The sequence below is a fragment of the Drosophila miranda genome, chromosome XR (genome assembly GCF_003369915.1).
Source record: "Drosophila miranda strain MSH22 chromosome XR, D.miranda_PacBio2.1, whole genome shotgun sequence".
NCBI lineage: Eukaryota > Metazoa > Arthropoda > Insecta > Diptera > Drosophilidae > Drosophila > Drosophila miranda.
In genome coordinates, this window is record NC_046674.1 from 30,634,275 (window position 1) to 30,656,332 (window position 22,058).

General features: G+C 39.3%; 1 protein-coding gene across 1 annotated transcript; it reads right to left on the reverse strand.

The window, feature by feature from the left end:
* Positions 1 to 1,054: 1,054 nt before the first annotated feature.
* On the reverse strand, positions 1,055 to 2,750 carry LOC108150825. The gene is made up of 2 exons (XM_017279134.2): positions 2,063 to 2,750; positions 1,055 to 1,994 (listed from the first exon to the last, which is right to left on the reverse strand). Exons 1-2 carry the CDS (start codon positions 2,748 to 2,750, stop codon positions 1,342 to 1,344), a joined length of 1,341 nt encoding a protein of 446 aa, XP_017134623.2. The 3' UTR covers positions 1,055 to 1,341.
* Between the last annotated feature and the right edge of the window lie 19,308 nt (positions 2,751 to 22,058).

A 22,058-nucleotide genomic window follows, 5' to 3' on the forward strand; every position in this document is an offset into this window, starting at 1 on the left:
AAACATGATTTCAATAAAGTCGTCTTGTCTTTTTTGTAAGTTTTCTTTGTCTTCTTATAAATGGATCTGAGCGTAATAATAATGTGTTAATGACATCTGTACTTGTCAAAATACGTGAAACTTTCCGACTGTGCTAAAGTCCACTTTTTTGTATTTCCTTGTCATTGGACTCGGCTGTCTCCTGCAAAACTCTCCAATTCACACTAATGCATTCTCTATCACTGCAGAACCTTGAAATAATATCATATGGACGGTAGCCGGCAAATAGAACCATGGGTATGCAGTTAGCAGATCTTTAGCTGTATCCAGAGCCTAATCTTTGAGCTTCTCCGCTTGCAATAATGTTTCACATATATGTGTTTTCATAAATTAAGTCGACAAAATTTAGATGTCCAGAGAATATTACTGCTCATTAGTATCATGCGGAAGATTAGTTGCAGAGTTTACTAAGAATACAGAATATAGCATAAGCGAGGGGGAGCAACTCTAATATTAATTTTCTCTAATCTTCTAAATTGTGGATGCCACAGATTCTGCGTCTTTGTCTTCTGGGTAGTGGTGGGCCGAAGTTTTGAAATATACTTGTAACAGTGACATATCAGATAAGTCTGGATTTAAAATGTCGTTGCTCTAGATCTTATAGTCTCTGAGCACTAGGCGCTCATAGGGACGGACAGACGGACAGACAGACAGGGCTCAATCGACTCGGCTATTGATGCTGATCAAGAATATATATACTTTATGGGGTCGGAAACGCTTCCTTCTGAACGATACACACATCCACTTTCACCACAAATCTAATATACCCCTTGCCTTATTTTGAGTATCAGGTAAAAAAATATACCCCTATACTCATTTTGTGTATAGGGTCTAAATATGCTTCCCTAATAGCTCTTTTCATGCTTTTTATACCTTTTGCACACAGAGTGCATATTGTGAGAACGATAAGAATTTTCGAAAAAGTGACTATTGGCACTAGCCGATTCTCAGTGAGCACATCCACAACCCACTAAAAAAAACAGCTGATGACCATTAACATAACAATTTTTTGGTCTTTAATAAAATAAAAAATAAATAAAATATACATATATTTTATGTACAACATAACGTTACGCTTTGACGCTTCGAAGTGTGTTTGGTCTTGATTGCTCACAATTTGCTGGTGTACTTACAGCCTTTCCCAACCAATCTCCAGCAGGTTGTCCAGCTTTTTTCGCTTACGATGCCAAATGCTTAAATCGAGACTTTGATTTGACTTTAACCAGCCGTTAAATATCTTAAATATCTTCTTTTGGATCCATAAATATTAATTGTAAAAGTTCATCAGGTTCTTTATCTCTCTCAAATTGGCTCTGTTCTATCCGTTGAAGATGAATCGGTGGTTGAGTAATAACTCAGGTTATCGGAAGCCTCTGACGTTGCTTCTGGTCTGCTGTGCTTCGAGCTTTCGGTGGTGATCAATGGCATCTCTGTGGAGGTGGTGCTGCTGGTGCTCTTGGTTCCGACGGTTGGGGAAGCCTTGGTGCTGATGATTGGGGTGGGCGTCAACGTTGCTGCCTTTGGTGTTATGGTCGTCGTTGAGGTAGTGGGATATGCATCAGTCACACGGCCCACGCCGGGCACAAAAAGCGAGAGCGTAGAGTCGGTGATTTCGCCATAGTCGTGGCCCACATCATCTATATTATAGACACTGTAGGCGTCCATGGCTCGCGATATGGATACCATCGGATTGCCGGAGTTCAGTACCTGACGGAACCGCAGTGGAGCCGTGCTGCTGGTGATTGGCGTCATCGTCGACATTGTTGTCGTAGGCGTCGTAGTCGTCGTGCATGTCCTTGGCGATGGTTGGGACTGCGCTAGCATCACATAAACCTTGGGACGACCTGTGCTTCCTGCTGCGGATGCTGGCCGCTTTCCCTTGTTGCGGCGCAACTTCTTGCGCCTGCCCTTGGTTGGGGGCGGAGGGCACGGTCCGGCGTGCAGTATACGCATTACTATGAATAGCAGATGGGAGAAAAATTAGTCCTTATATGCCCTGGGTTCTGACCCCATTCTCACCCACCTTGTTTTCTCTGGCACTCGTGCCGCCGCAACTCGCACTCGTTGGGGAATGTAGTGGGAGTCTGAGCGCCGCTTCCTTCCCCTCCGATCTCGACCACGGCACAGACGGGCCGGTGGATCTTCGTGCACTTCATGGTCCGACAAGTGGGCAGGCAGCGCTCAAGCTCCGTGGGCTCAAGTTCTGTGCCATACTGAAACAACATCTTCATGTTGTGCGCCTCCAAGCGGCAGTCGTTCTCGAAGTAGAAATGATCCGTTCCGTTTGTGGCGCAGACGGGCACGCCGCCAGACGCGCAGTGTGGTTGGTAGTCAACGTACTGGATCTGCAGGGGACCCACACCACCTTTACCAGCACCTTTTTCCGTGTGGTCCTGATCGTGGCCAATGCCGGACTCCGACAATATCTTGGCGTACTGGTCACTGGAGTAGTGGGGATCATTGAAACGCCAGTTCCCAAGCGAAAAAGACTTGCTCGCTGCAACAGCCTCGGGGATCAGGGCCAGGAGCAGGGTGCCCAAGGCCATCATCATTCGCTGGATGCCTTCTGGCTTCTGACGTGTCTGCATCTCGAATTGACTCTGCACTTTCTCTGAGGCGTGAATGGCTTTATAGCTCTCGGGGCTATCTACCACGTGCTGATTTTTCTGCATTTTTCCGCTGTCGCCGGACTTATCGCCGCTTAGCTGCATTTTTGCTATTGTACCTCCCACCCACGGGGCCGCCGATAAGGGGTTCTGCACCAGGTGGGTGGCACAAGCTCTCCTCCATTACCAGCTCGCACTTTCTTCTCCATAATCTACTAGTCCGTACGGCGGTGATTCTTAGACATATGTAACTGCTTGAAATCTTGTATACAATCTTCTTATCTTATCTACCAGTAGTAGTCTTTTGGGGCATACAAAATGTTGACTTGAAAATAGATCAAGGCTTTAATAATTCTTCTTAAAGCTTTCATCTCTACAGACCTATGCCTCGAGCTTATCGTTGATTTTTCCTGCTTGTTAAGTTCTGAAAGTTATTTATGCAATCACCAAGCTTTGCACAGCCCGTTCAATGGCTGTGGTAAGCTGCTCTGAGATGAAAAGCTTCCCTTCCAGTATTTTCCATAATTTCCACAATAGGCACAGTATATGCACTCAATTGCTTTTTTCCAAAGACGCTGATTGCGATTGCGCTTTAGACGATGTTGAAAACAACATGTTACACATCTAATAACACTATGTATCAAAATTTAACTTTTTCCCGCTGTGAACCGAACTCAATTGATTGATAGATTTGGGGCTTTAAATTTTTTGGGTCTTCAAATTTGCTTCATAATTATACCCGATACTTAAAATGAGTATAAGGGAATATTAGATTTGTGGTGAAAGTGGATGTGTGTAACGTCCAGAAGGAAACTTTACCGACCCCATAAAGTATATATATTCTTGATCAGCATCAATAGCCGAGTCGATTGAGCCCTGTCTGTCTGTCCGTCTGTCCGTCCGTCCGTCCGTCCGTCCGTCTGTCCGTCCCTATCAGCGCCTATATTCTTGATCAGCATCAATAGCCGAGTCTATGGAGCCATGTCTGTCTGTCCGTCCCTATGAGTGCCTAGTGCTCAGAGACTATAAGATCTAGAGCAACGACATTTTGCATCCAGACTTCTGTGATATGTCACTGTTACAAGTATGTTTCAAAACTTCGCCCCGCCCACTTCGGCCCACACAAAGGGCGAAAATCTGTGGCATCCACAATTTCGAAGATACAAGAAAACAGAAAACGCAGAATCGTTAATCCTGTTAGAACTCACTACAACACGTATATTTCAAAATTTCGCCCAACCCCCTTGCGCCCCCGCAAAAGGACGAAAATCTGTCCCATCCACAGATCTCAGAGACTATTAAAGCTTGAGAAACCAAATTTGGTATCCACACTTCTGTTAGATCTCACTATTAAAAACGCACAATTATAGAGAATGACCATTTGTACCAGATCGCCGAATTTTGATCAGAAAGTCGGATAATTATTGTAGCCAAAATTTACAAATCAATTTTCGCTCGCTACGCAGCGCCCGACGACACGTTCTAACTGTTTTTCAGTCTCTCTCTTACGCTCTCCTTGTCATTCAACGTCAGAGTCGTCTGCCGGGGGAGAGCCGTTCTGACTAAGTATCGGGTAAAAATGTAGAGTTGCGGTCGCAGCAGCAACTCACACCGTTCCCCCTCGTTCTAGTTTTAGTTTATTTTAAAAATCTTATTTTGCTATTTTTGTCAGGGATAGTGCTCCTTTTTTCACATAAATCAAGTATCTGGTTGTCTGGTTGTATTGCAATTCTCAAAAGCTGATAAATGCAGTTATAAATCTAACCAGAACACTTTGTAGGTTAATCGTTTGGAAAATATTAAGCTTTCAAATTCAAAATGCAAAACTTTGTGTGTTTCTTTTTCCGAAATTTAGACTTTGACACTCGGGAAAATAAATTCATTTCTTGTGCTCTTGTATTTGTGTTGTATAGGCATATTAATTGATTCTTAGCCATTTTGCTTGCGAGAAATCGAGCTGGCTTGCTCTACAAATCGATTTAGGAGCTGAAATAAATATGGGGCATGCGGTCCCATGTTCCAAAAGTTCCCATGTTATCACCTAGACGATTTGAAATAGGCTGAATTTTGAGTAAAAGCTCTAACGGCTTTATAGCTGTGGGTGCATTGATGGTGAGCGCCCTCTGGCGGAAATGAAGAGGAGCTTTTGCCAACTGTATAATATCACCTATGTATATGTAGCACTGTTAGTTCGTTTTGTGGGGAAAACCCATTAGAGACAGCTCCTAAACGGCTCGTACGATTTTGATACAATTTTAATATGTTTACCTTGAGGACAATAGTATTCGATAGAAAAAATGTTTACCTGTGTGAATACCTGAGATATAGTATGGATATTAAAATACCAAAAATCTTTTCAGAAAACATATTATTTGCATCTAGTTGATTTTCAAAATTTTAAAATTTGATTGAATCACAATATGAAATTAATGCTGAATTTTTTTACAAAATGGAGTTTGAGTCAGACATAGAAAGTGCAAGCAGGAAGGGCTTACATGTTACCGGCAGTTTGTCTCTACATTCCAACACCAATGAAATAAATCTTAACGAGCTCTCGTTCAAAGGAGAAGCTAGTGTGCTGCTGTCAACAAATCGCAGAACAATTATTGAAAACAAGAACTTTAAAAGTGATCTTTATCTATATGACAAAATCGAACATTTATATCTGGATGCTTATCAACCCTCTTGTGGCCACTCTATACATACTGTATTTCAATAACCTTTTAAAGGCAAACCTTCTTGACAACATTTTCTTGACAATTGAAATTAAAAAAATTAGAAAAAATACAACTGAAAAGAAGGAATGAGATCTTGAACCATCTAAAACTGTGAAATTTGCCATTGAAAGTACCGAAACCCTATCCTCTGTTCAAATTTATGACATATGTTTGCTAAAGGTCCATGCAGCAACTAATAATTTTCCTGCGGTTAGGCAGTGTTACAAATGTGGTTGTTTGGGACACACAGCTACGCGCTGTAAGTCCGGAACATGTTGCAAAAAATGTGGCAGTTGCACTTGATATGAAAATGGCACTGTTAACAAATGTATCTTGTGTCAGTGTGATGAGCACAATGCTTTTTAAAGAAACGAATACCATGTTTGGGCTAGAGAAGTCAATATTAGCAAAGTTAAACAAAAAACAGAAAGAAAGGAAGCCTTAAGCAATTTATTTTCAACAAAACTACAATCGTGATCTTGACTATGACATAGAGGGAACCAAAAAGGGGGAAAACAGTCCTACCATGCTTTAAAAAAGCATTCCTATAGCAGCAGAATTGTCAAACGCGCAGTAGGCATTATGCAAAAAAACGCACTACTCGCTAGAGTCATATACCAATGATTCAAGCGATCATGCTTATAAATTTCCCAAAAAGAAAAACCAGGACACTCTTGTCAGTAGCAGTGTAATTCAAGAAATTCTCGAACTAATAACTCCCGTTATGCTCATGGAAGCCAAAGCATCACATGAAAATTCCTACAGGATAGTTCACATCCTTTAAATAGTGTAAAAGCGATATAGAATTTACTCTAAACTCTGCCAGATATAGCTTAGCAATTTTCTCTGAAGGCTTTTCTTATTATACTTCCTTTAAAAAGCTCACCAATTGTGATCGTTTTGAAAAACACAAAGATGACGGTTACTGTGTAATAGCCAAAAACGGAGTCGCAGTCAAAACCGGCGTTAAATAAAAATTAAATAATAAATCCATTCAAACTCAGATCATGATGTTCTTATCGCCAAAACAAAAAATTACCTTACTTTAAGCCTTCAATGAGGACAGAAACTTTTAAAAATGTAATCAAAACATTACTAAAAAATGCAGGAAACACGTGCTTTAGTGAGTGTGCACTAATGCAAAGGGTAAATTTCCAAACTCATCGAAAGCCTGGCTTTTCTTGAGAAACATCAAGCCTTTAAGCGACTTCTTCAAATCCAGTTGAAGTCCAGAATGCTCTTTGGCTTAGCTTGAGTTTCTTGAAAGTACAGTTCGTGCTTTGGCGAAGGTTCAACATTTTGTTTGTTAGACCACTTTCTCCCAGCTCCGCTGCTTTTGATTTGACGGCCCAGTCTGCTATTCTCAAAAGAGGCTGGAGCAGGGCGGGAGGAATGGATAGAATCACATACGACATGGTAAGGGCACCAAGTAGCCCAGCGCAGTTTAATCTTAAAAAATAATTCTGATTCCAAAGAGGGATAAGGATCTCAGCATGTATAAAAACTATCGCCCTTTCTCTCTCATCTCTGTATTGGCTAAAACTCTTTATCTATCTGTCCAGCTGAACTTTTGCCTTTCAAACAGGTAAGTCAGCACATTTGTGTATAAATGATCTCATCAATACCATGGCATATCAGAAAAAACTAGGGAAAGATGTTCCAATTGTCGTAATCTACATATATGTATGTATCTATAAATCATTCAATTTCCAAACCCTACAAATGTTAATGGCTCATGATAATATTCATGATAATATAAGATTCCTTAAGCTTGCTGACTCTGTCAAAGAAGTTAATGGTGGTCTGTCAGAATCGGCGATCTAGTCGATATGGTCATTCTCCATGATTTTGCGTGATTGATTTTCTGGTATCTTTAAAATTGTGGATGCCATAGATTTCCGTTCTTTGTGGGGGCGGGGAGAAATTTTGAAAAACACCTATTACGGTACGATACTACAGTGTGGATACCAAATTTTCTAGTCAATTTTCCGTAAATTCAGATATCCGAAGAAGGTAGAATATACGAGCTAGCAATGAAGCTAGCAAAGTCAGGTTAATCAGTTTTACACACAGGAACAGGAATGACTTGGTATCACGATCATAATAAATTGGCTAATAAGGATTTGTCTATGTTTCAGTGTATTCAGTCTGTTAAGGACGAATTTGATTCATTACTTTTAGGAGCCTGTAAAGCACTTTGAATATTACAGAGAAAGTTCCTGAAAGTTCTGCATGGACAGATGAGGAACTATTTTCAAGCTTGAATTTGTAACTGTTGTTACTGGGGTACTCTAAGATACCTGGAGAGAATGTTCACCCATCCGTAACAAACACCTCCAGCTTGGCTGGATATGTAGTCTTGCATTCTTCATCTGAAATATCTTTTTTTGTCCGATACTCAAAATGAGTATAGGTGTAAACATGTTAGATTTGTGAAGAAAGTGGATGGATGTAACGCCAAGAAAGAAGAGTTTCGACCCCCTTAAGTCTACATATACATACATATATTCTTGATCAGCATCAATAGAGGAGCCGTGTCTGCCAGTCCGTCCCGATGACGACTAGAGGCTATAAGAGCTAGAGCAACTAAATTTGGTTTGATATTTGGAATTTAGTTTGGTGTGATATTGTACCTGCACACGTATATTTCCCCCGCAAAGGACGAAAATCTGTCACATCCACAATTTTATAGATACGAGAAAACAAAAATAAGAATAGTAGAGAATGATCAAATCTACCAGACTTCCGCGTATGGATAAGATAGGATTATTATTGTAGCCAGAAGAACCAAATCAGTTTGCACTGGCTACGCAACGCCGTCCAAGGGCTTCCTGTCTTTCTCTTACACACTCTTCGTCGTGAATGTGTGCGCCCTTTGTCGGAGGGGTGCCATACTGACTGAGTATCGGGTATAAATTTAGAGTCGCGGTCTTAACAGCGACTCACAACGTTCGAACGTTCGAACGTGTTCCCCCTCGTTGACACTTCTCTTCTCTCTTTCGCTATGTAATAGTTCGGTCAAATTTTTCAGTTGTTAATGCTCAATGCTATAAGAACTACCTATCTGGATGCAGGATATGTTTTTCACAGCAGGCAATTGCCGATCTCTTTGCCAAAATTTTCCAAACCCATTCTCAGGAAAGATATTCTGAGCAACCGTGCCCAGCCCTTTGTTAAATTAACGCTCTCTACTTCATGACCTTCGACTAGTTAGCCCGTGCTTTCACCGGGTCCAGACGGGGTACCTGGCTGTGTACTCAGTTACTGCGCCGAGGCTCTGTGTGGACCCTTGCTTAAACTATTCACCCTGTCCATTGATTCTTCTTGCTTCCCTACGATCTGGAAGGTATCGTTTGTCGGACGCGAACAATTATAGAGGTATATCTAAGTTATCCGCTATTCCTAATCAAATCACTTATATTTTCAGCTCAGCATGGATCCGATCAACCACTACGAATTTTTTTTAGAGTTTAACTCTTTCATCATTAAGTGCTTTAAAGTAAACTTACAGACGGATGTTATTTACACCGACTTCAGTAAAGCATTCGACTCTGTAAACCACTCCTTTCTAGCACATAAGCTTGACCGTTGAGGGTTTCCGCCCGACCTCCTGAGGTGGACTACTAGCTACCTTTATTCCAGGTCTCAAAGCTGTTCAAAAGCTCCATCGCTTTACCAGTCAAGGTTACTTCTGGAGTACCACAAGGCAGAATCCTTTTCAAGGATAACTTCTATTACCCCAATGGCCCACATTTCCTTCTTTGATACTCTACATACTATTCACTATTCTATACTCTAAGCCTGTTTTATACATCACACTTGAATTCTATCTAAAACCAAAAGCATATACATAACTACTCTTTATAACCATTATATTGTATAATTGACACATTTTGCCTTTTTATTATATCTTTATTATTATTTACTTTATAAAACACATGTACACAATCACACTACACCCCTCTTTTCGACTATATTGTATATGTAACACAACATCGATATACCTTTCTAGTGTATATTACATCTTGCAAGCCCTTGACAACTAAAACAAAACATCGAGCCCTGCTGGTAATATTGAAGTATCTGATCATTGCAGATTCAAAAGCAATCAAATAAAAAAAAACATTCCCAATATCCAACATATTCTCATTTGTCAGAAAACTAAGCAAGGTAAAACTAAAAAACCGAAAACTAAACTAAGAAAACCAATTAGTTTATTCCAGATTTACAACCTAGGAGTATACTGTATTTTCCTGTAGCTTGTTGTGGTCTCCTTAGCCTATAGCTGAAAACGGCACATCATGATAATAATCATGTCCCTTCCTCACAAGAGACTGCAATCAGGCTTATCTCCTCCATTATTTGAACAACCCCCAAAAGTGAGCTGGTAATTGATTATCATTGGGGTAAACAACCCCCTCGTCTCACCACCCCAACAGCCACAATTTCTTAGCCATTCATTGCGGTAGACGCAATTAGTTTGAATTATTTAAATATTGATTTATTAGTGGAAAATGTAACATCTAATTTAACAGAAGGAATGATGGGGAATGAGCGACTCACAATACCAACGAATTTTGTATTATCCCAGAGAGCCTTAAATTGAAAAATAAATGCAAATCTGTCTCTGATTTCCGTCTTAGCAGGATTTATTTATTCCTCCCATTGGAGCCTTCTTTGCAAACCCTTTTGGCAGCATTTAAAATCCTGTTTTAATGCTGCCATAGCCAGGAGCTTGCAGGGCAAATAGGCTTCCTTCTGGACGTTACACACATCCATTTTCACCAAAAATCTAATATACCCCTGTACTAATTTTGAGTATCGGGTATAACAAGGGGGAACGTTGTGAGTTGCTGCTGCGACCGCAACTCTACATTTATGACATTGAACGACGTGCGACAGTCAGAACGTGTCGTCGGGCTCTGCGTATCCACTGCAAATTTAGTTGTTCCTTTTGGTTGTAATAATGATCCGATCTCATCCAGATTCGAAAACCTGGTAGATATGGGCATTCTCTATGATTGTGCGTTTTTAATCTTACCCCTATAGGTGTTTGTTAGATTTTTGTTGAAAGTGGATGTGTGTAACGTCCAGAAGAAAGCGTTTCCGACCCCATGATCAGCATCAATAGTCAAGTCGATTGAGTCATGAAGATAAGTAGAAGGTAGATAAAACCAGAGAGCGGCTCAGAGATGGTGCAGAGCAGAAGACATATAGCAACTGCAAGTAAGAATGAGCGGAGGAGCTAAGAATGCACACAAGAATTTAAATTAAAAGTAAATACACAAACAACAAAAACACGATCGGTTATAAACGTACAGGATAATTAGCAAACACAGTTTCTTTTCTTAAAGCAACGAATCGAAAAATTTTTAGGAGGAGCGAAGTCATTCAGAAACGATAGATTTCGATAACATAACAGCATGTACATATGTACATATATGTTTACTGTGTATATGCATATGTGTGCTTGTGTATGGTTTGTTTGTTTTGCTGTGTGAGTGGCTTTTGGGCGTGTCGGAGGCCGTAACTCAAAGCAAAATTTTCCTCTCGGTGTCCAGCCTTCTGTGGACCTGGTGGGTCAAGGGGCGGCTTTGCTTTAACGCACCCACACATACACATACTTTTTAAATACGGCTACCCACATATACATACACACCCACACAGGAGACGTACACATCTAAAGGATCACACATTCAACGTTTATCCAGTGCCCGTTTTGCACATTAATTTACTGACCTTTTTGCACTTTTTCCATAGTTTTGCAACCGCACCTCTGCGCTGGGTGGGCGTACCGCTCTCTGCCGCCATCCGGCCACCCCCTTTCGTCGGTGGCAAGAGCAGAGGCCAACTTTGACCCAAAGCTGAAGCTCAACTCTGCTTCTGTGTCCATGTGGGCACAACAATATGCGGCTGGCCATGGGCAACGCGAGATTGTCTCGGCCCCTGTCCCTGATACTACTCTTGGTCTACCACTTCCTGTCCCAGGACCTGAACCTGTTCCAGACTCCGACCCAGGTCCAAAACCTTGCTTGGCTGGCTGGGAGTAGGTCTGGTCTGGTCTGTTCACATCCACATCCACTTTCACAATATAACGTATGATAAATGTGTGACATTTTTGCTTGTTTGTTTGCTTATTGTTTGTTCTGTGTGCTTTACCCACTTTTCCTTTGAGCGCAGCGGCTCAAAAAGGGAGTAAAAAAGTATGCGGAAAAACAAACAAGATAAAGAATTTATAGAATAAGGAGATGCTCTCATAAATTTTGTATATACGAGATTTACTAGATATAGCTAGGCAGAGTCCGCATGGGGGATCCGTTCTTATTCTATTTTTATTATTTTGATTCGATTAGTCTTGTTTAAAAAAAAAATAAAAATTAAGTGGCGTAAAAAAAAGCTTAAAGGAATAAAAAAAAAATAACTTTCATGACCTCTTTTCAGAAAAAAATTTAGAGAAAATAGCATACAAAATAAAGACATATGTATACTCCATGAATAGAGAATTTACAGATGTCCCGATTTCCATATTTTGACAAAAAAAAGGTTTACCTACTAAATATTTTGGACCTTTCTTGTGGTGTTTTTTAGGACAGGATATTGCTCACAGTGTACTTGTTGCTTATTCTTCTTCCTATTGCACTCTATTGTGTGTGGGCTATATCTTTGACGTTTTGCTTTGTTTCCCTTTCAGTGACGTTTGGGTCCATGGGGGGTTACTCTATATCATTCATTTTCGGTTATTTTCCCTTTCACACTTTTCATTTAATTAATTTTGCACTCCTTTAATTATACAGTTTTCCATTTTATTTGCCTTATTCTGCTAGCATCTCTGCACCTTTGAGTCTGAAATGTCATTGTATTGAAGGGGGGACCTTCAAGATGAATTTCAACGCATGGTAACCCTTTGGCGTCTAAAGAGTATGCAAAAGTTTTGTTTGCTTGCTTGTTGCCCATTTTTAGCTACCGACATCTTGTCTGTCTCTCCTCTCAATACACCACTGCTCTCGATGTTTGCCCCACTATATATGTGCATGTGTGTGTGTGTGTGGAGAGAGTTTAATAAACTGTATGTTTTGTTCCGCATGTACATATGTATGTATACGTATGTATGTAAGCATATGCAGATTACTTTCTTCGAACGTGTGCGCCGAGAGTGTAGAAAGGGTTGTAGGACCGAGCCAAAAACTCTCTCTGCTATTTCATTTTCAATAACGGCATAGCGATAAACTTGCCCCGAAAATAGCTTTGCTTTTTGTTGACGCTTGAAAACTTTGTCACATCTGAAATTGTGCGGCGGAGATTCACAGTTGAAAGCCACTCCGCTCTAGCTGAACCCTGGAAAAAGGCAGCTGTGACAGCCCCACCAAATGTACATACATACATACATATGTATGTACATTAGGGTTGCGTTTATTTGTATGGGAGAAAAAAAATGTGTCGGCACCAATGGTCTTAAACCCTGATCTAAAAATGTTCCTTTTGGTATAAAACAATAAAATATAAAGTCTTATATCGATTCAACAAGGCTTACTATATGTCTGATATATCCGATCAGAGCGATACATACTATAGCTGCCATAGGAACTATTGGCCTAATACTTTATATACATTATATTTTATTGTTTTATTACAAAAGGAACATTTGTAGACCCTGAGACCTTTGAAAATTACATATCTTTGGATGAGTAGCAAATCCTGCAAGTAACGTGGAAAGTAACATTGGGAGTGACTCTGAGTAAGAATATTAATACTTTATGGTGTCGAAAACGTCACTTTCTTGCTGTTCCATATAGCCATACGTCTACACGAATACTCTTAAAGTACCGGATATAATTATATGAGTAACTTCAGATATTCCTATATAGAGTATTAGATGTCTGAGGGCTCAATGCAGTTCCAGGACATCCCATCCATGTGCTTATATTCTCGCCTTTGGTCTGAGGAATAGGAAACGACATCATCAATGAAACACTTTTGGCTGCACAGAACTCGAAACCTCTACCAGACGGATATACGCGTCGGACAATACTATGTAGGTGGTGATTTACCTGTGATTTATCATACAATTACTTTAAATAAAAGTTGAATGTTCTAAATAATTCGACCCTTAATACATTAGTGCTCTGCGGTTGTGGCTTTCGCAAGCGTCCAGGGTTTTAATTGAAGCCCTTCGCAATGCCGTCGGGAAAACTGCTTAGCTCGTTGCAAAACTTTTCCCTTGATTTCAGTTGATTGGAAAGTGGAGAAAGTACATTTGCTGTTGTCATTTCCTGTCGTCGAACAGGACTAACCGATTTTGTGCCTGTCGTAAACCTTCTTTGGAAACCACAGTCGACGTCAATTGGCAATTGATGGAAAACTTCTTCAATGCCAGTGCTAGTTTAAGTCCTAGGCTAAGGCTAACACTCATATTAAATAAATGTATAATGTTAGATTAGAAGAGATTCACAAAATTTATGGAACTTACTTTTTTTTTTGCTTGACTGTCATTGTGGTATCATCACAATATGTGGTATATCTACCACAATCGCTGGTAAATCAATTTATATCAAGTGAGTCGTTAGTGTATTTGTATCAATTTTCGTTGTACATACACATATGTAATTCAACTCTTAGCGACTCAGAGAGATGGAGACTGTAGGGCTACCAGTGAAACCAAGTTTCTAATGGTCCCCTAATGCAAACTTCATCGTTTTGTTAGATTCTTAAAACAATTTTCAGTCGTTGATAGCAGCCAGATCCACCATACCAGACCCGGATCAGGATCCGGAGTAGGCAAGCATGCAAACAGCCATAAATCATTTCGTACTAAGACCCTCGCCGCAGACGGGGGGACTGTTCAACTCCTGGTTATATCTTTCTATCTCCCCATGCTGCTGTCTGGCATGTTGGCTGTCTGCCTGACTGTCTGCTTTCTTGCCAGTCCCTGGCCCTGTCCCGTCCAGCTGGAAAGCTGTCTTTATTGTGCTTTTAATTCCAATTTAGTTTCACACCAAAACTTTGGCCAAGGCTGAGACTTCTTCGTCCTTAGTCCGGGACTATCCTGGCCTGTTCTGTCCTGCCCTACACTGTCCAGAAGAATGTCCTGTCCTGGCCTGGCCTTCACAGGCTACTGCTGCTTGCCATTTTCTTTTGAAAGTTTTCCCTTGTCCATGTCGTGTTGTGTCGTGCCGTTCGGATTGTGGTAGCTGATAATGAACGCCACTGGTCCATTGTTTGTCAGGGTATTCCATTTCGATTCATTTCGACACCGCTCCCCTTTCCTGCACCTACCGTTTCTGCTCCCAGCTCCTGCTCTTGCTGCAGTCACCTCACCTAATGAGCTCTTCCCCGGCCACAACCCGAAACCCAATACCTTTTTTTCGCTGGATGCCGAACATTTCCATTGCTTTAAATGCCAGATCTAATTAAAGACCTCCTACTGCAGAGTGGCGAGTAAATAAGAGTGGTTTGGGAGGTAAATAGCTCTTTTCATTTCCCGATAATATATGTACCTGTGACACTTTTGTGTGAGGATGCACAACGATTCTTGCGGACACCTTGTGATGGTATTCGCGGATTCAATTCATTTAATTATCATCGATCAACACTGAGATATGCATTCCAAAATTAATCCCATTGCGCTTATTGTACAATTATCTTCATTAAGATTGTTTATTATTTGGTGTTTGAGATTGGATGCGAAATTACATGTGAGAACATTTCAATGAATAGAGTTGAATTATTTAAACGAAAGTATTCGGCACTACGATTGAGCTGATTCTAAGCGAGTTTTGGGACCAGTCTGATTACCCTGACTATGTTGAATCGTTTGAGAGAAGCATTAGTCTTATAAATATTTCTTTATAGACTTTTCTAAAAGTAGATTTTCTTGAAATTTTCTTGTTTTTGGATCTTGAAAGACCTTGGATCACTAAATCATGTTCGTATATTTTACTTCCGTGTAACAAGACATTGAATTAGATTCCAATAATATATATGTATAGATATTTATACTTCAAACGTTGGACTGGTTTCGTTCAGAGTTATTTCCAGGTAAGCTAACAGAATTTTGAGGCGCCAACAAATTTCAAGCAGCGTCCGATCCGATTCAAGGCGGAACGGCAATTCCTAAATTCGTTTGGGCAATTAAGTATGAAACGAAAGCGTATTTGGATAGTGTAATTTAATTTGTGTGATGAGTTTTCGCTTCGGTGTTCAAAGTACTAGCTTCTGGCGGTGGCTCTCTCCGTCAGGGGTGTTCCGTGGTTCGCTTGTTACCGTCTTGCGGACTCCGACTCCCAGAACTCGTGTTGCTCTCTATAACACTTTGCTCTGCTGGCTTTTAGTCCCGCATTCACGCTGGCATTATAATCTATATACTTATATTTGTATATAAATATAAAAGCAGTAAATTTACACACACACAAACAAAAAGGAAGACGCAGAGGCACAGAGAGGAAGAAAGATGCCTGCCTGCTGTTCCAGTTGCTTTGCCTGTCTTATAACGGTAACCAAGTCAACACGACTCGAATTTCTTCGACTCCGGTCGGTGCACGACCAGACCTTGATGCTGTCTGGATGCCCACCCCCCATTCCATGCAGTACAACAAACAACAACCAAAACGAGCCGGAAGTGCGGCATATTTTCCGCTTAAAATGCGACAATGACGGTGGTGTGTCGTGGGTGTTTCAACTTCCATCCAGGCACTAGGACCAAGCTGAAAGATGGGGTCACAGTCACAGCGACAGCGACAACGAGGAGTAACAATTTATTCATATATTTTTATTATAGTTTTCTATATTGTCGCGTCCTTTGTTGTTGCTGCTGTTGTTGGCATAAGACTCATGTGAGCATTGACACACCTAGGCGTAAGCTTTTCTGCAGAAGTAAATATTAATAAGGAAAACGCACAGTGATCAAACAGTGTCCATATATTTCTATGTATCTGTATGTAAGTTAACAAAAATGTTGCCAACATCAACAACAAAAACAGCTGGATCAGCGTCCAAGAAATATCTCGCGATCGCTGCGGCACTTCTGAACTGCAATAAGAATATTGCCTCCCAAAAATATTGTTATTCAGTTAAAAGATATTCTTCAGATAAATAACATGGAATATCTTCAGATAAATTGTATGTGTCTGTTCGGTCAAACTCTGTCTAGTTGTTACCGTCTTAACTTATCGATTCGTTTATACTAACATATGAACCATTGAATTTGAATTAGGAAAAAACTACTTGAATGACCCTTGCACTATAGACAATCTTACGCACCCTCACCATCATTGGCATAAACTCACCATATTACAGGTTCGCTTATGCTCAGTACTAAGGCACTAAGAGCCCTAATAAAAAGTTATTGCCTAATACTCAAATGCAACCATCGGAATTTTTTTTTCGCTATTTCTAATTTGATCGGCTTTTTATACCCGATACTCAAAATGAGTATTGGGGTATATTAGATTTGTGGTAAAAGTGGATGTGTGTAACGTCCAGAAGGAATCGTTTCCGACCCCATAAAGTATATATATTCTTGATCAGCATCAATAGCCGAGTCGATTGAGCCCTATCTGTCTGTCCGTCTGTCCGTCCGTCCGTCTGTCCGTCTGTCCGTCCCCTTCAGCGCCTAGTGCTCAAAGACTATAAAAGCGAGAGCAACGATGTTTTGGATCCAGACTTCTGTAATATGTCACTGTTACAAGAACATTTCAAAACTTTGCCCCGCCCACTTCCGCCCCCACAAAGAGCGAAAATCTGTGGCATCCACAATTTTAAAGATATGAGAAAACCAAAAACGTAGAATTGTAGAGAATGACCATATCTTTAAGACTGCAGAATCTGAATTGGATCGTATTATTATTATAGCCAGCATCAAGAAAACAATTTCATTTTTTCTCGCCCCGTCTCTCTCTAACACACACGTAGCATAGGCGGCTTTGCTTAGAGTAAAACATTAGCGCCTAGATCTCAGAGACTACAAAAGCTAGAGCAACCAAATTTGGTATCCACACTCCTAATATATCGGACCGAGACGAGTTTGTTTCAAAATTTCGCCACACCCCCTTCCGCCCCCGCAAAGGACGAAAATCTGGGGATATTCAAAAATCTCAGAGACTATTAAGGCTAGAGTAACCAAATTTGGTATCCGCACTCCTGTTAGATCTTACTATAAAACGTGTATCTCAAAATTTCGCCTCACCCCCTTCCGCCCACACAAAGAACGAAAATCTGTTGCATCCACAATATTGCACATTCGAGAAAACTAAAAACGCAGAATCATAGATAACCACCATATCTATCAGATTGTTGAATCTGGATCACATCAGATCATTTTTATAGCCAAAAGGAACAAATCAATTTGCACTGGCTACGCAGCGCCCGACGTCACGCTCAGACTGATTTTCTGTCTCTCTCGCACGCACTCTTTGTCGTGTCGTTTAATATTAGCGGCGTCTGCCGCAGGAGAGCCATACTAACTTAGTATCGGGTATAACTGTAGAGTTGCGGTGTCCGCAGCAACTCACAACGTTCCCCCTCGTTTTTGCATCGGTTTTAATCAGGGACCGTAATCATTATAAGTTATATAATAAAAATTACTTGGTAATGAACATATTTCAATTTTTTACGATTTTCTTCGCAGATAATCATTATTTTTGAGCAATTTGATAAAACTTAGACTTAATCATTATTCTTGATCAAAAAAATAAAACTAAATAATAATGATTATCTATGATTTTTATTTTTTTCGCTTAAAATAAAACTCAACAGGAATTTTCGGCTTCTGTATTAGAATGTTCGCCAATATTATTGCATATCCTTGTCAAAGGACCACAAAGCTACACCCTTCGCTAAAATTTTCTTTTTGAAAATACATTTAAATTGTTTGTTATTTTTGGTTTTGTTGTCGGAAATACGTTTGATTAGTTGTCGCGCTTGAGCTGCTTGAGCAAGGCTGTGCTATTGCACTAGTCTGAAATATTAATTTTTAATATGTTATGTTATATGTATATAAATGATATAAATACTAACGGGTTCTTTCAAATTAAAAAGCTGCAAGAGAAGCTGCTTTAACTGAGCTCTGGCGAGCATCAGGCTTATTGGGTTCTGCAGCAATACTCGTCTTATCCGTGGATCCAAGTAGATACTGCAAACGATTGCATCGCACCCCAAAAGGCTCTCCTCTCTGTCACAGATGATTTGGCTCAAAGCTTGGCTTTCACTGGTACTTGCTGCTGCCACAGTGGGCTTGAGCTCCAGCCATAGCTTGTAGAAGTCACCCATGAACAATTGAGTGCTTTGTAATTTTACTGTTGCAAGGTATGCCGGTTCCAGGGTATTAACAAGCCTTTTCAAGTCACTCCACTCAGCTGCAGCTCCCGTTAGTATTTATATCATTTATATACATATAACATAACATATTAAAAATTAATATTTCAGACTAGTGCAATAGCACAGCCTTGCTCAAGCAGCTCAAGCGCGACAACTTCGTTCGGTACATCGCAAAACTCAAAAACCTGCTCGCTATTGAACGAGCTTTTGCAAACTATTGAGGTAGCTTCAGAAGACGAAACTGGGGATGGAGAGAGAGCAGACCTCATCAAGAAAGGATATGCCGAAATTGACGACTATACCCCAAAGCCAATTTGCTTGACCTCCAATATTATGGAGTATTGGGAGGAGCTTCGATACCGTTTCCCTAACTTATACCAGCTGGCCAAAGTGGTGCACTCAGTTCCTGCTACTCAAGTTAGTGTTGAGAGAAATTTTTCGACACTCAAAATGATAATCACTGATCAAAGATGCAACCTCGGGGACGAATCATTGTCGAAATTACTTTTTGTAAAATTAAATAAAACATATTAATTAAACGTATTTGTGACAACAAAACTAAAAATAACAAAAAATTTTAATGTATTTTCAAAAAGAAAATTTTAGCGAAGGGTGTAGCTTTGTGGTCGTTTGACAAGGATATGCAATAATATTGGCGAACATTCTAATACAGAAGCCGAAAGTTCCTGTTGAGTTTTATTTTAAGCGAAAAAAATAAGAATCATAGATAATCATTATTATTTAGTTTTATTTTTTTTTGATCAAGAATAATGATTAAGTTTAAGTTTTATCAAATTACTCGAAAATAATGATTATCTGTAAAGAAAATCGTAAAAAAATTAAAAGTTCACAAATCATGGCGGCAATGCAGAGATTGTACAAAACTAAAGATTTTGGTGTAAATAGTGTTTTTCTAGGTCCATTAAATGTTATAGATTTTTTTATAAAAAAAAAAAAATAAATAATGATTATTTACTGTCCCTGGTTTTAATTCGTCTCCTGGATTCTCACACCTCCACCATTGAATAAATACTAAAAAGGAAAACGCTTGTCTCTTTTAGCCTATAATAATGCACCAACACGAATCATTTTCCACCGATGTGTTAACCATCGGAAACCTCTTCAAATATTATTCATCTACATAGAAACTAATAAAAATACAGTAGAGTCCGGTTATAATGCCTCTGCTTATAGCGTCCGTCCGGTCATGGCGACAAAAATTCGATGACTTGGTTGGTCCCCATACAAACTTATATAAAAGGCCTTAGCTTAGTACGTCTCCGCTTTTAGCGACTTACCGCTTATACCGACGAAATTTTTCACAATTCAACCGGATATTGCGACGTGCCGAAAGAAAAATACAACAAAATAATGCCAAAAAAATAAAGCATTAAGCGACGCTGTTAGAAATGTATGTATGTATTTATGAGTGATCGGCGCCGATTTTAAAGGAAGAACTGAATGAATATGTTCTTATTGACAATGGTGTGGCGATTTGTGAGGAACCTTCCGAAGACAAAATTGTTAAAAATATATTAGATGACGGACAGGACAGCGACGACAACGTCGAAAATCAAAAGGAAGATGTGTCATCACCTTTTGGAGTCATTTAAGGCTGCAGAAATTCTGAATAGATTTTTCCATTAAAATTTTAATGACGACAGGTTAACGCACAGCATGTCTCGTTTAAATAATGCTGTGCGCGACTGTTTTTATATGTCAAAAACTACTGCTAAACAATAAAAAATTACTGATTATTTATATTAAAAATAAAAAGAAAAACCACATATAGAATTTAGTCTTGTTATAATATGCTTATGAATATGCGGTTTATGTACATATACGACTTTTTATGAAAAAACCATGTTATTGAACTAAATTTTTAGTTTTGATTAATAAATTAAATAGTTTTATTTTCAAACCTATTAAAAACATGGCAACAATAAAATAAAAAATAAAAAATTTTTTTTTCTCCTGTTGGTCTTCCGGGTATAACGACGTAAAATCGTCGGTCCCTTGAGTGTCGTTATAACCGGATTCTACTGTACTTAAAATCAATTAATTCGCATGCAAGAGAATGGCATATTTTCATTTGTTTAATTGAATTTATCATTGAGTAATGTAGTCAACGAAAGGAATTTATTTAATTAATTATTAAATTATTAAAATTATTTAAAGTAGGGTATTGTATGTAATTAGAGGTAATTGGTAATCTATTCTAATAATAATCTATAATATAATAGAATTGCGTTTGTATGGTTATTTTAATAAACACCAGCGGGAACGTTGTAAACCGCGACAAGGGCCGCGGCTCTACATTTATACCGGGTGCTGTCAGTAAAAAAATAAACATGTAATCTTATGATTTATGTAATCCATAAAATATATTTTATTTTACGAACAACATAAAAAAAAATTGTATATACAGATGTATGTATAAAGATGTAAGCTTTGTACACATGCATATGTGACTCCAATGATAAGCTTTTTGGGAGGTGGTGCCACATATCGATAAAGGCGATCAACTATCGAATAAAGACGATTAGCTGTCAAATAAAAACATTATGAAATACTCGTATAGAGCTAAGGTGTTAATAAAATAATACGAGTATTGAAAAGAATATTGAAAGTCTAAATTTAGTGTTAAGCTAAATTGTTCAAAAAGTTAAAAAATAATTGAAGTATCGAAGTATTGAAGAATAGGAGCATAAATATTTAATTGTTGATTCTCTTATCTGAAGTTATCAATCACGTGTAAATAATCTTTTCACTTATAATCAAAAAAAATATTTTTTAGACGAATCAAATTGTGTTGTTACTTCAAAAAGGTCCTGTTGATCAATGTGTTCCCCGACACATGGAGTGTATTGATAGTAGCTTTTAATAACATGCTCACCTGCCCCTACCCCGCTGGCTGCTACTGTCTTTATGTTATTCGTTCTTACATCGCGACATTGGGCAACAACGTTGCCTCGAATCAATAACATTCAATTAGAATTTAAAGCTCATGTTCATTCTTGTTCTGCTCGGATTACTCGGCTACTACCGCTAAGATTAAAAAACAAACAAAAATATATTAACGGCTGTATCGACTCGGCTGTTGATGCTGATCAGGAATATATATTCTTTATGGGGTCGGAAACGCTTCCTTCTGGATGTTACACGCATCCGATTTCACTACAAATCTAATATACCCTTAAACTTATTTTGAGTACCGAGTATAAGATGCGTTCTGCCACAAAGATTTTGTGACTTATTGAGATTTTATAATGCTTGCCTTTCTGCCACTTCCTTGACCTGCCATTTGTGAATCACAGCTCCGGGCACTCCTCTGGCAAGGCCCCGGTTGGTTTGGCTGCCCTGGACACCTGATGCTCAGGGCTGC

Bases quoted from the DNA above. Each gene is read 5' to 3' on its own strand.
- LOC108150825 (XM_017279134.2), bottom strand. From the start codon at position 2,750: ATGCAGCTAAGCGGCGATAAGTCCGGCGACAGCGGAAAAATGCAGAAA. The intron at 1,995-2,062 runs GTGGGTGAGAAT...TGCTATTCATAG, and splicing joins CGAGTGCCAGAGAAAACAAG to TAATGCGTATACTGCACGCC.